The 15,478-nt window shown below is 39.2% G+C and overlaps 1 protein-coding gene across 1 annotated transcript in view; it reads left to right on the forward strand.

The window, feature by feature from the left end:
• The first annotated feature begins 1,099 nt into the window (after window positions 1-1,099).
• The window catches only part of ARSJ (arylsulfatase family member J), a 63,356-nt gene continuing 48,977 nt past the window's right edge, over window positions 1,100-15,478 (forward strand). The window contains exon 1 of the mRNA XM_024745662.1: window positions 1,100-2,474. Coding sequence (XP_024601430.1) covers window positions 2,074-2,474 — 401 coding nt within the window. The 5' untranslated portion in view covers window positions 1,100-2,073. The remainder of the gene's footprint in view (window positions 2,475-15,478) is intronic.

A 15,478-nucleotide genomic window follows, 5' to 3' on the forward strand; every position in this document is an offset into this window, starting at 1 on the left:
TGTTTTGCTTAGAAACTTAACAGGAACTTTAGCAACAGGACAGAATATAACATTGTAAATCAACTATACTTCAATAAAATAAGTAGATAAATAAAAATAAGTAAATGGATAAATGAAACTTAGATTTATACCTAGGCAATTGGGAGAATCTGACATTTTATGTGCCAGCATATAGTAGGTGCTCAATAAATAACTACTGAATGAATTTGGGGAGGGGAGAAAGCATGTCTCAGTGGCTCTTGGCATTAATTGCCTCCCCCTACAGATACTATAAATCCCATTCCTGTCTTTGAGCAGGGATTTAAAAACAGGACTCTAATAAAAGTAGGCATATCTTCATAATCAGGACAAGCTTTTGCTTTACTCCACATAGTTATAAAAAAACGCGGGGCGGGGGGCAAAGTTCCCCGAATTTCTAGATGGGAAATGGTGGTTTCTGTACTGCAGGAGTGCAGACCGGCCTCGTGGTTCCTGAGGGCGAGATGTGTAACTCCTCTTCCTCCCCATGTTCTTGGCTGAGACACGCTAAGGGTCAGTTTGTGGAAATGTAAGGAGGCGATTTCAGTATCTTCGTGTAGAGAGACGCTAATGAGGAAGTCAGGCTGTAAAGGCCAGCAATAGGGAAAGGGAATTCAACTTAACTTGTAGTCGGGACTGTTTAAAAAAAAAAAAAAAGGAGGCGGGAATAAAAGAAGTAGGAAAAATTGGGGGGAGGAGAGAGACTAGAAAAGGAAAACCAGAAGAGGAAGGAAGGAGTGTTATCTACGCAATTTGTTGTTTCTCCTGCTCTTCCTCTCTCACTCCCTCCAGAAGCTAGAAAAAGTTTGCATGCACAGCATTCGGAATGGGAGAGCGGCCTCTTGATTTGCAGACCCGTGAGGAGAAGCGCCCACTTCACCCTTCCCCGTTCCCGCCGCCGGTTTCCCCCTCTCCGGAGGATGGAGGGCAGTCCTCGAGACCCAGAGAAGCGGTAGCCCAGGCGGATCCCCCTGGATCCAGCAGGTTTCAAGCAGCGGGCAGCTCTCTCTCCGGCAAAACCTCCCCTCCCTCCTCCCTCCTCCTCCCGAAAAGGAAAAAGATCGAACCTCTAAACCGGCTTTACCCCTCCCCCTCTTCCTGGGGGAGCTAAAGCAGAGAGTACAGTTCTGTGATTCACTGGAGAGAAAAGAGGGTGGAGGCAGCAAAGAACTCCGAGTGCCAAAACTAAGTAAGTTCTCTGACAAAACGCACGCAGCTTGCGGCGCCTCCGCCGGGCCACCAACCCCGCGGAGACCAAGTGGGCTTGGCGTGGAGCGTGCACGGGGTCAGGGACCCACTTCGGTCCCCGTGCGCTCCAGCAGCGGAGAGAAGGAACCGCTGCTCGAAGTTCCTGCGGAGAAGAGGTGGTCAGCGGTGGAGGGAGATCAGTAAAGCGGGCTGTTTTTGTCATTTCGCCGCCTGGTGAGTGTCGGGGAAATTGGCAAACGCCTCGGAGAAGACCGAGAAAAATAGCTGTGGAAAAGTGGAGAGAGTGATCCGGAGGCCGGTTCACTGCATGCTGCTTGTTATCTGCATGGGTAAGAGCTCTTTTTCGGCGGTTCCACTTCCCAGTACTTTCCAGGTGACCGGACTGCCGGACCTACGGTCGACCCCGCAACCAACGGTGCGCGCGCCCCCGGGAGAACCTCACTCCTCCACCTCGAGGCGAAAAGTTATGGCTACGAAAAGTTCCTGCCCAAGGTGATTATCAATTCCTTACTTGATTTTTTTTTTCTCTTGAGAACTTTTGGGTGGAGGCATTAACTTTTTGTGTGGAAGCTACTTTGGGGAGCGAGGAGGAGGAGGAAAAAGTGCGATCTGATGGAGAAAAGCAACTCCTTGGTCTTCGACACGTCCCATCCCCTAAGCCACCACGTGTAGAAGATTAAAGTTGTTGGACGTGTTGACAGCTGAGAGGAGCACGGACTTCTTTCCAGGTGGAGACCCCTCCACCTCCACCGCCTGTTGGTTCTACCCCTCCTGCGTGCATGTGTGCGCCAGCGGCGGCGCGCGGTGCGTTGTTCTGCCTTGGAGTTTCAGCCGGGACCAGAGTGAATGGCCCCCAGGGACTGCGCGGGACCTCCGCCGCCGCCACTTCCTCCGCAAGCCTGGGTCTGGCCCCGAAAGATGCTAGCCATGGGGGTGCTGGCAGGCTTCTGGGTCCTCAGCCTCCTCACCTACGGTTACCTGTCCTGGGGCCAGGGCTTGGAGGAGGAAGAGGAAGGGGCTATGCGACCTCAAACTGGAGAGAGACCAGAGCCCAGCATAACTACCATCTCCCAGCCCCATCTCATTTTCATCCTAGCGGATGATCAGGGATTTAGAGATGTGGGTTACCACGGATCGGAGATAAAGACTCCCACTCTTGACAAGCTTGCTGCCGAAGGAGTTAAACTGGAGAACTACTATGTCCAGCCTATTTGCACACCGTCCAGGAGTCAGTTTATTACTGGAAAGTAAGTGTTACTGCTTCATATATTTATTCCTCGGAGATATATTAAGCACTTGATTATGATCCAGCTCCTAACTTACTGGAGTTGCAGAAGATATGGGGAACTAAATGTATGAATGAGTGAATGAATGAATGGATCAAATGCATTTAGTTGTGGTGGGAATTAAAATGGATGTCCTGTTGATGATCTTGAAAGTCTCATCACTAGTTTAGTCTCATTTTTCTTACTCTCAGAGCCTGCTGTGAAGGGCCTTCAGAGTTTTAAAATGAGATCAGAACTTGTAAACTCCCACTTACCAACCAGAGGTCTCCAGAAGTGTTCTCCTTTTCTAAATCTATTTTGGCTTTTGAGCATGTTCAGATTTTGTTTCAGGTGTCACAATAGAATTCACAGTCACCATCATTGATAAGAAAAACAGACCAAATTTTTTCTGGACTCTTGGTTTCTTCTTCTTTTTTTTTTTTTTTATAAATTTATTTATTTTTGGCTGCGTTGGGTCTTTGTTGCTGTGCATGGGCTTTCTCTAGTTGCAGTGAGCAGGGGCTACTCTTGGTTGCAGTGAGCGGGCTTCTCATTGGGGTGGCTTCTCTTGTTGCAGAGCATGGGCTCTAAGCATGTGAGCTTCATTAGTTGTGGCACATGGGCTTCAGTAGTTGTGGCTTGCAGGCTCTCGAGCGCAGGTTCAGTAGTTGTGGCGCACGGGCTTAGTTGCTCCGCGGCATGTGGATCTTCCCGGGCCAGGGCTCAAACCTGTGTCCCCTGCGTTGGCAGGCGGATTCTTAACCACTGTGCCACCAGGGAAGTCCCTCTTGGTTTATTCTTAAATCTGGGACTGAATAATCAAAGCCACAGGTAATCACAGAGAGAAGAGGGGCCAAAGAAACGTATGGAAAGCAGTGTAAAATCTGACCAGTGTACATGTGACTCTATTTGGGTCTTTGATAAGTAATTTTCTCTTACAGGATCACTAAGGAAGGCAATGGGTAATTACCAGGGTGGTTCTCAAAATAGGAGAAGATAACAGTTGTAAATGCTCAGCATGAGTTAAACTTCATCTGAAGTTTTCTGCTGCTCCTCACACATCTGAGAATTTTCTGATTAACTCTAAGAAAAAGCAGATTATTAGGATGCTTAAGTAAGTGTTTTTAGTATTATCATTGCTTTGCTAAACAGCTAAATATTCTACTTAGGGTGTTCACTCATTTTCATATTTTTACTCTATCCTGTCAGAATGTAGGTTACTATAACTGATTTGCATATCCAAATTCAGCCTGTGGAACTGAGATAAACTAGGAGACGCAGAGGTCCAGCTGCCACTGGACAGAGGTGGAAGAAAAGCCTTAGTGGTTTCAGTGTATGAGTCTTGTGATTTCAGTTCCAGGGGACCCTTGCTTCAGTGAAGTTGTTCTTGGAATTGGATCCTATAAGAGTAGCCAGTATCCATTGGAAAAATAAAAACTATTTTGTAGTAATCTCTGTCTTGCAGAGACTTTTGCTTAATATACGATTTCTACTGCTTAGCAAACTGTCACAAGTTAGCATCACTGCCAGAAAAGAAAAAAAACAGTCCTTTCCTCTCTTTAGTGGGAGAGTAAAGAAGACTCACTGTACTTCAGAGTCATTTTAAAGGTTAACTGTGGCATCAGAAAGTCAAGGGCATTTGGTATTTATAAAGGAGAAGATTGTTGGCTGGAAAATAACAAGTCCATTTGATGGCCTGTGGGTCAAGTTCTTCATGTCTAATCCAAACACTCTTATATTTGGTTTATGAAATAAATGAGTCATAAAGGCTCCCTGAACCTCTTAAACTAAATTTATAGAATTTAGATTTATTCAGATAACCAAGAGTAATTGAAGAGCATATAACTAAATTGTATGAATTTATCTTTCACAATAGAACATTTGTTTAAGACTTTTCACTAAAGAAGTTCTTCTTTAGTTCCTAAACATTATCTTGCATTGATAAAATATCTAGGTTTTATCCTTTAATATTTATGAAGCAGACATGAGGGTGGAAATAAATCCTCCGTTTTCTTTGCTGTCAAAGGTTGACTCTCCTGTCTTTTCAATGCAAACATCTCATAAGAAGATTTATTCTCCTTATTAAAATTTTCTGTTCAGTGTAATAAGTTGTGTAACTGTCTTATAGACAAAAGTTTCAAATAACTACTGTGATTTGACTTAAATTTCTGTTTGAATTAAACAGTTGAAGACATTTGCACTTTCGGTTCTCCTTTTAGACAAATTGCTGGAACCTTCCTTAAATGAACACAGATGTAAGAAAGAAAGTGGTTATAGAAGCCTAGTTCTGGGTCTAATATTCATAATGCAAGCCCAGAGAATGTGGTCATTTGTCCTCTCCATGAGTACATATCTATGATTTCTGGATCCTCTAAAGTTAAAAAAAGCAATAAAAATGTAAATGGACTGAGTTATATTAAGGGAAAGAATAGGTTATGTGGAATATGATAGAATTCAAATATCTTCACATTTATAAAGAAAGAGTTTTAAGTGATTGAAGCTGGAGCTACTTTTGATACTATTAACAAAACAATCCTCCCTTTATATTTTGCTGGAGTCAAAATGTAAAAATCTATTCCCTTATACTGCACAAATCTTAATAAATTCCAGATTCTTTAATAATTTATGTCATATCAGTCTGGCAATATTGAACATAAGCCAGCCTGTCAATAAGCATTCATTGTGTGCAGATCCCTTTATTGGAACTGTGAGGAACAAATAAGTAAGCCCTAATCTCTGGACAGTGATTCTCAAATTTGCACAGAAAGAATTAGCCAAATGGTAGTAGCTAAAGTGCAGATTTCCAGGCCCAACCAATGACTCAGCTTCAGTGGTCTGGGGGTGAGCTCAGAAATTAATAGTAATTTAACAAACGTGTCAGGTTATTCTAATAATGGTACTAATATAAATTGAGTGTTAGTATTAAATGCTAGCATCTACTGAGCAGTTACTGTGTTCCAAGATAATGCATTTTTATCTCATTTAATCTTTATAACCATTCTATGAGGTAGTAACTATTGTTACCCCGTTTTAAATAGTTGTGGCAGTAGATTCCAAGAGAGGTAGTGATGCAGAAGTTCTGTACACTGGACTTTGAGAAACAACAGTGTAGGTGTTCAAAGTTAGACTGGTAATATAAAGGTTGATTGAGAAAGCAGCTGCCTACATTTGGTTTATTTCAAAGTAATTTTTTCACCTTTTTTTAAAAATAGTTTTTCAAATAAAGACATGTAGACATGACATCATTTCTTCTTAAAAGAGAATATAGTGAAGGCCTCAGAAAGAGAATTATGAGTTTTGCAAAATTTAGATGTGTTTTATGCAGACTTTAGAGTTGGCAGTCTGAGCTGAATTCATATCTTGGGCAATAATTTTGTGTTTTTACTATTTTGTTATTCACTTTTCCCACTTGAAATACCATGATGATCATTTTTAACAAATGCAAAGGTAACTCAAATAATGTGTATTTGTAATAGAATATTTGATAAATTAATTTCTTTTTACAAACAACCCCTGCCCCTTGCCAAGGGTAATCACACTCCCAATTTCTAACACCTTAGATTAATTTTGCCTGTTTTCAAACTTCATATAAATGGAATTGTAGAGAAGGTATTTTTTCATGTCTGGCTTCTTTCTCTTAACACTATGTTTGTAAAATTTATCCATGTTGTTGCCTGTAGATATAATTCATTTATTCCAATTACTGAATAGTGTTCTTTTATATAAATACACTGTAATTTATTCATCCATTCTGTTGAAAGACATGGGTTGTTTCCAGTGTTGGACCATTATTAATAGTGCTGCCGTAAACATATTTGCAAATGTTTTTTGGTGAATACAGGTGTACGTTTCTCTTGGGTATCTATCAAAAAGTGGGATTACTGGATTATCGGGATATGTATGTTCAGTTTTTGTAGATACTGTCCAGCAGTTACCCAAAGTGGTTCCACCACTATACACTCTCATTAGCAATGTATGGAAAGTGCTATTTGCTTCACATCATTGCTGACATTTGGCATCGTCTTTTTCATTTTAGTCATTCTGGTTGTTATGCACTGGTATACCATAATGGTTTGATTTGTGTTTCCTTGGTTACTAAAGAAATTGAGCATCTTTTCATATTTTTGTGGACTGTTTGGATATCTCCTTGTATCTATTCAATTTTTTTGCCTGTTTTTTCCATCAGATGCTGGCTTTTCCTTATTGATTTGTGGCAGTTATTTTTATATTCTATTCCTTTGTCAGATATTTGTATTGCAAATGACTTCTCCCATTCTGCGGCTTGCTTCGTCGCTCTCTTAATTAAGTTTTTGGATGAACAGAGGGTTTTAACTTTATTGTAGGCTTATTTATAATCTTTTTCTTTATGTCCTATTTGAGATATCTTTGACTAAATCATGATCATGACAATGGTCTTTTTTTAAGTTTTATAGCTTTATTTTTCTATTTACATCTATAATTCATCTGGAATTAATTTCTAATATGGTATAAGTTAGGATTCAACCATATTTTTTCCATATGTAAATCCATTTGATCCACACTATTTATTAACAATGTCATACTTTCTCTACCTCACTACAGTGTCATCTTTTTCATAAATCAGATAAATGTACATGTTTGGGTCTGTTTCTGGACTCTATTCTGCACCATTAGTCTCTTTGTCTATTCTTGTGCCAATCCTACATTCTCTTAACTACTATAGCTCTATAATAAATATTGATATCTGGAATGTAGGTCCTTTTACTTGTTCTTCTTCCAAAATGCTTTAGCTATTCTTTACCAGTTCACTCACTTTAATATGAAAGAAGGGAGGGTATGGATGTACAGATTCAAAGAGATTGAAAGATTTGGTTTTGGAGAATATGAGGTAGTTCTCTTCTGAATTATTCTACTTTCTAAGTGAAATAACAAATGAGGTCATTAGATGAGAATGAGGATCTTAAGGTTTAAAGACAGAGATAGAAAATATTCTAGGAAAGGGAGAAAGTGAATTAAGTAGGGCAGTACTGTGAAAATATTGGGCAGCAATGAGAGCCCATCTGAGATTCGTGGTCATAAATTTAAACAGAGACCAGTCATCGCTTGTTTTTCTTGCTCCATGTTCAGGTACTTGTGTTCAGAAGAAGCGCTGTTGAAGAGGTGGATTTAACTAGATTTGGACCTTTGCCAAATGAATAGAGTGGGATTGTGGACTCTAAACTTGGCAAGAAAAAGGGAAAAACTATAAGGGGTTTATGTTCTCTAAAAAAGTGCCAGGGTCAATGGATTGACTGTCTGACTAGGGTTGAAGTGAGGATACCACAGTATACTTGGAAAGCTGAAAAGATATATAATGGTAGTTGGAGAAATGCATGCTTGGAATCAAAATTTCATAAGTAGTGCAGTTTTAGAAATGATAGGGGAATGGTGCTAAAGTGAGATGGAGGAAAACATCTTTGGAAGTGAGGAAGGCAAGGTATTGGAAGGGCAGGAAGTTGGATGGATCACTTGGGTGGATATTTAGACCATTAAGAATAATGGGAGAAATTGTATTAAAGAGCACAGAGTGAGCCAGTTGCTGGAATCATCTATGACTGAGCGGTGGGAGGGCAGGGCCTGGAATTGGATAAAGGCCTCTAACAGGAAAGATTGTGAGTCTCTAATCTGTTGCCTGACTTTTCAAAAAAGTTGCACCTTTAAAAAGAAACAGGAGGGCTTCCCTGGTGTCGCAGTGACTGAGAGTCCGCCTGCCGATGCAGGGGACAGGGGTTCGTGCCCCAGTCCGGGAAGATACCACATGGCGCGGAGCGGCTGGGCCCGTGAGCCATGGCCGCTGAGCCTGTGCGTCCGGAGCCTGTGCTCTGCAACGGGAGAGGCCACAACAGTGAGAGGCCCGCATAATGCAAAAAAAAAAAAAAAAAAAGAAACAGGAGCCAAACCGTGTAGAAGTGCCAGTGAGGAACTAAGAATATACCCAGTCCCTGCTTCAGACTCTTCGATAATTGGGGTATGGGTAGAAGACCAGCCCTGAGTTGAGAGGATAGCCAGCAATCAGCTAGAGCAAGAAGGTGGAAGAAATGTCCAGGAAAGAAATGAGATCATAGAGGATTTTGCTAATTACAGACTTTCAGTAACAGAAGGCTCCTTGGAAGGAGTTAGGGAGTTAGAAGGGGAGAAGGATTTAATTAGAGCAGAGAATGTACAGAGATATATAGAGATTAGAATATGAATGAAAGCAGATACATTGGAAAGATTGGAGTTAGGATGAAGATTCAAATAAAAAGTCCTGAAAAGTATGGTGGGATTTTTTCCAGATGATCTCTTGGGAAATGTTAAGTGTCAAGTTTTAATTATAGCTTCTTTCTAGAGATTGATTGAGCTGGGCCTCCTGCCTGTCCATAGCCAACCACTGCAGCCACACTGTGTACAGTCAGGCACGTAGTTAGGAAGTCTGGGGGTTTGGTCCAGGAAGACAAGGTCTATGTAGACCTCCTCTATGGACTGCAGTGGGCTGTAGAAGCAAAGGAATGTGTCTCCCAGTAGTTTATAAAGTATTCTTTTTAGATATGAAATTATCAATTAACAATTACCCTAGTGTTGAAAACCCTGAAAAAGTAGTTGAATTCTTTCAGTCACTTTCACAGGAGAAAGATTCAAGAAAGCAAAGGGGAGTAGGGTTTGATCATTCCAATTCATAGGCATGTGGTACATTCAGAAATATTACCCCCCCACCCCCACTTAGATCATAAACATCAAGGGTCATGCATGCTTCCATCCACTTCTGTTATCCAAGACCTAGTTTTAAGTAGTGTTCTACCACTTAAGAGTACACAATAAAGATCAGTTACTAAGAGTTCACTTATTACATTCATAAATATTTAGTTAATACATAAATATTTAGAAAAATGTTTATGGTTAGAAGTTTGGAAGAAACAGGAGTTTTTCCCAAGCCTCACTTTGGCTTTAGAAAATGAATGTAAGAGCAAATGGAGAGGATGGCTTTAAAACCTTACATATCCATTTCAAAGAGAGTGGCTCAAAAGACAGCACCATTCAACAAATAGCTGCCTTTTCCTATTTGAACATATGGATTTTTCTGACAGTAGAATCATGGTCAAGTAAGCTATTGGCACACCCTTATGATCAAAGCCCCTACTTTTAAATGAGTCTTTTTAAAAAGACACCCTTTGAAGTGAATCCCTATTCAGGTAATTCTGGTGAGTTTCCTGAATAGCTGTCCTGAAAGGTGGAAATATATCCAGGTGCCGAGGGTTCATATCATTTTGTTTCATCCGTATGGCCTCTCCCAGAGATCAAAGAAGGCAGGACCAAAAAGGCTTGGAGCCCCTGCTTCTAATAGGAGCTCAGCATGAAAACGTCTTTTATTTCAAAGTTTAGTTTCATTTGGACTTTTTCCTATAGCAATATTATGGAATTAGTTTTTATGTAATCTTTTTCCGTACTTTACTTTGATATAATTAGAGTGTGTTGCAATGTTCTTTTCTCATTCCAGATATTAAATATTCCCAGGAGTGTAACTTCATTGAGACATTCATCTCCCTGTGTGCTGTATTGCAAAAAACACTTTTTGTGTCTTTTCTCTTATTCCCTCTGTCTTCTAATTCACCCAACACATTGGCTTTACTCAAACATGACTATCACTACATCACCACCCTCGGCAAACTAGGGAATTCCTAGTTCCCACTGACTACCACAGAATGGGGAAAGAAAGTGATTTTAACTGAGGGCCTTCTTGTACTAGTTGCTTTTCAAACATCCTGATATTTGATCTTCACATCCACCCTGAAGGTAAAATATTTTTATTATTTCAAAAAATATGTATCACATATTTAACAAATGTCCTCATTTTATGGATGATATATGAATGTTTTAGAGAAATTATACAAGTTGTGGGTGGTCATACAGCTTCTAAGCAGCAGAACCTATATTGGAACCTAAACTCGTGTGGCTTCAACAAAACCCTTGTTGTTTTCATCACCCCATTCCATCTGCCATGAAATTTGTAAGCACCTTAGTCCTGTCTTCAAAAAAATTTTTAGCCTTATCTTTCTCTGTCTTCAAACTCTCTACTCCAGAGAAAAGAATGATTCACTGTTTCTCGAGCACGGCTTATACTTGACTTTCTCCCTCCTTCTGCACATACCGTTTCCACTCCTTGGAATTCACACCCTATCTCACTTGGCCCAAATGCCAGCCACTCATTAAGTCATTAAGACTCAGCTAAAATACCATCTTCCTTATACAGGTTTCCATGATTCCTTAGCCAGAAATACTTATTCCAATGATGACCTTACATAATTATTTCTATTACTGTCATATTAGGCATGATTTTCCACCTGGTTCACACGCTGGCCCCCTGAGTAGCAAGACTGACTTATTACCTCCATAAATCGTGCAGCAGCCAATCTAGTGCTTTGTACTAATAGGCACAAAGAATACATGTAAGGAACGAATGAATGAATGAAAAAATGAATAAACAATCATTTAAATATTTCCGTCTGGCAGGCAATGTGACAGAGCAGAAAAGACATAAAATATGCAGTGAGGAAATCCGAACTAGAGTACTGATTCAGCAAATTTCTGTGACCCTTAAATGAGTAATTTAATCTTTCGGAGACTCCATGTTTTCATCTGTAGGATAGGAATAATGATAATCTCAAAGGTTATAGCACTTGAGATAACATACATGAAAATAGTTTGAAAACGTTTAAGTATTACATAGTTTTTAAGTAAACATTCTTCTACATTTAGAGCTACAGCTCCATAATGTTTAATCACATACTAACTTTAAAAGAACTGACTACTTGTTCTTTATAAAAGTTGTGGGTATACTCATATCTCTTTTCCAGTTTCAATCTGTAAGCACAAAAAGTTAAATTCCATGTTTCAATTTTAATATATTTTACCCACCAGGATTTCTCGTATATTTTTGTTCTGAAATGTCCAGGAAGGTGATTAGGGGTATATTTTTTAAGTTTCTACACTTGGAGATTGTGTGTGTTGTTGCTGGTTGTCACACTTGGCATGCTGCTGTCGTCATGCTTGGCCGAATCTGCTGGAAGCCTGCTAAGGCTGTGACAAGCAAAAGTAGATGTATGTTTAAACAGTGACATTAAGAGTACCATACTAAATGAGAAGAATTAAAAATTGGGTAATGGAAAGGCCAGTGATTAATTACTTCAAATTCCTTCAATCAACAATCATTTTCAAACATTTTCTTGAATATCATTACTACATCTTATTCAGCTTTGAATGCTAGCTCACCCCAGGGACTACCACTCAGTAGGTGTGCAATAGAGTTTTAAAATAAGACATTGTTCTAGGCTTCATGGTGATTGAAATTTCACGTACTTTATGATCACTATTTCATTAACTTCCTAGATGATTATATTGCCTGCAGCATTTGAATCCACACTCCACCCTAAGACCTGAGTGAAATCTCTGCAACACAGTCAAAATCATGCCACTCCCTGCTTTAAAATCTTTTAGAAACTGCCATTACCTGTAGACTAAAGCCCAGTTCCTAAGCATTCCATATAAGGACCTTCAAAATCTGCCCTCTGACAAGATTCGGGTACAATCTCCCAACACTTTTCCATTTATACCCTCTGTGGATTATCACTGCCAGGGTACTTATACTTTCCCACAAGGGCTATGCCCCTTAACCCCCCTGTTCCCTTCTAAGCAGAATTCCCTTTGCTAGAATGTTCTTCATCCTCCTCTGGGAAAACACCATTGCATCCTTGCAGACCCTCTATGTCCCTCATCTCCCCTCCAATACTTCCCTGATCATTTTACACCTTTATACACATTTTCTTGGGTATAACAAGATGTGGCAGCCAAAAAAGTGATAGAATTCTTAGAATTCAAAGGCATGTTGCACATGATTTTTTCCAACAAAGAACATTATTGATCATTTTAAAGCAATAAATGGGACTCTTCTCTCCACTCACCAGACAGAATCAGTATCATGTATCCATCATATCACCAACACCAGTCTACTAACCACCTACACCTGGCAGGAGAAAAGCCAGATAATAATTGCTAGGTCATTGTACCCTTGCTGAGGAGATACATTGATACGCTTTCTCAATACTTGGTCGTTCTCCAGCTTGCTGGAGAGGGTAAGGGAACCAGATCTGGATGAGAAAAAGGCTGGGGAAACTAACAGGACCCTGTGAGAGTACTGGGTTTTTCCATGCACAGTGTCCATACAAGCTGGATAAGCATGGTTTGGCAACGTTCAGAGTCTGAGAAGGTCCAACCAGTAGGTGGACACAGTAGCAGGAACCTGAGTGGCAACCAATACTCGATTAAATTAAATTCACGACCACAAATCCAAAATAGGCACGCGTAAATGCCCCAGTGATCCTCTAACCTTCCTCTAGTATATGTCCAATTCTTCAGAACTACTATTTCAAGATTTCTCATCTCCTCAGATTGCCAATATCCCCTCATCAGCTCATTACTTTTCTTCACAATTCCACTGAGAGGAAAGAAGCAATAGTGAATTATCTCTTTCCTATCACCAGTGTAACATTTCCTGACCTACGGGCATCGACAGCCATGTCTCTGCCTTCCTTCCTCCAGTAGGGCATTGAAGTGCTCGAACCCGTCAAAGACACGTGCCTCCCAGAGCTCCTTCTCCCCTCCTCACGCACCTGAGTCCTACAGTTTTACCGTTTCTCTCCTTCGTTATTAATTTTTATGTCTCTACAAAATCATTTCCATCAGCATGTAAATGAATTTAAGTTCATTCTGTCTACAAACAAAAGCAAAGCAAAAAAGCTAATTGACCCAATTTCTCTGCTCTCCTATCTAGCAAAAATTCATGAGTTATCTGTACTTGCGAGCTCGGCTCTGATTATTAATTTATACTATATTAGTCTATACTATAATTATCAATCTATAGTATAATTTTAATAGTATGATATGATGCTATATTGTATTATATATGCCATAATGTATACTAAACATATATTATACTATATTATAATATAATAAACATATACTATATTATAATATAGTATATTATACTACAAATGTATACCATAAATGATCATTAATTTTAAGATTTTTAATAAATCTGTAATTTATTACAAATTTATAAAAAGATTGTGCCATATTCTTGAATCTGAAGAGCTCAAGAATTTTTTAATTGTTTTATTAGACTTAAAAATTATCTTTGAGATTGAACATCATGAGGTTAAAGACAGTGTTATATCCTTTGAACACATCAGGTTCTTGCATAGATAAGGCCATAATAAATGTATAATAAATGTATGTAAACTGAATAATCCATACTCGTCAAATTAAAGTTTAATTTAGTTTAGATTTTTTAACACATTTAAAAATATAAGCTCAAATACTTGAAATCAGTTTTTTCTTTGATCCTTGTTTGGTTGTCTTTGTAATGCTATAAAATTAATTTAATTGTACATTTTCTAGCTAAAGCATTTAGTTGAAGATAAAATATTGGGAGTGGAGATGTACCATTTATGTGACATTTAAGGAATATATTTTGTATATGTATACTATTCTCTAATATATTTTCTCTAATCTATTTATATATGTATTATATATCTCTCTCTCAATATATTCTCTAAGCCTCATAACTTGGGGATAATTATTAATATCCACATTTTACATAAGAAGAAATCAAGCTCACAGAAGTAAAGTGTCTTGGCCAAAATCCCATAGTAAGTAATGAGACTAGAATTCCAACCCCCAAAATTATGATTTTCTGCTACATTATTCAGATGGTTGACAGGAGGGGTTAGGTATAGCTGCATAGCTTATCTTTAGAGTAGAAATAAATGAATATCTTATTTAAGTAAAACAACAAAAACCTAAATATAGTTATTCTAAGAACCAGAAACTCATTTCAAACTGGCTTTCCCATTCAATTTGGGAAAACTGGAATCTGTTCTTGCTCTTCATTTGTTTCACATATAAATTAAGGATAATGTTATTAGTTTACCTATTAGAATTTGTAAGAATACTTAAATTATTAATAAAATTATCAACCACCTGGAGAATTTGTTAGAGCATTTATTCCTCTGGGCTCTTCCCCAGAAATTTGTTTCAGAAGGTCTAGGGCGAGGCCTGAGATGCCAGATCACTAACAAGCTGCTTGGTGATAGTGAAGTTGCTCGTCAGAAACCACACTGATTAACACTGAAATACACTTTTTTTGTTGTTGTTGTTGTTGTTTTGTTTGTTTTTTTGCGGTACTGGGCCTCTCACTGTTGTGGCCTCCCCCGTCGTGGAGCACAGGCTCCGGACGCTCAGGCTCAGTGGCCATGGCTCACGGGCCCAGCCGCTCGTCGGCATGTGGGATCCTCCCGGACCGGGGCACGAACCCATGTCCCCTGCATCGGCAGGCGGACTCTCAACCACTGCGCCACCAGGGAAGCCCTGCAATACACTTTTAGCCTTTAATGTTCCAAGACTATTTATTACCATCTTTATCTCTCTTTTTTTCACCATTTATTTAACACCTACTCTATGCATATGACTATTTAAGTACTATCCAAGCTTCAAGTGCAGTTGTGTTTTTCCTCCTGTGTTCTACAATTGAAAGCTTGTTTCAGGTCTCAAAGGTCTAACTTTTGAAGAGACACCTTCTCTATTAATGTGTTTCTGCTCTCCCATAGAATGAACGATAAAAAGATTCCTATTTTGGGCAAAGCAGTTGACTCAAGAGCAAAAAGCAACTGAATTTCTAAGGACTAAATCCTAAAATTAAAGATGCTAGGAGATAGACATTTTGGCACACTACTCTTTTCTTTTAGAACCTTTCTACTACAATGACAACTTGAAGAAAGTGGACGTTTATTTCAGGGTCTTGTTTAAATTAAACTATGGATTTGATCTAATTTGCATCAGTCTCCTGATCAATCCATGTATATCCTAATTTTCTATAGTGTTGTACGTAGTCTGAATTAGCTGAGGAATTCATTGTAATTGTTTGCCTTTAAAAGAAA

The sequence above is a fragment of the Neophocaena asiaeorientalis genome, unplaced genomic scaffold (genome assembly GCF_003031525.2).
Source record: "Neophocaena asiaeorientalis asiaeorientalis breed wild unplaced genomic scaffold, Neophocaena_asiaeorientalis_V1.1 scaffold975, whole genome shotgun sequence".
NCBI classification, from domain to species: Eukaryota; Metazoa; Chordata; class Mammalia; order Artiodactyla; family Phocoenidae; genus Neophocaena; species Neophocaena asiaeorientalis.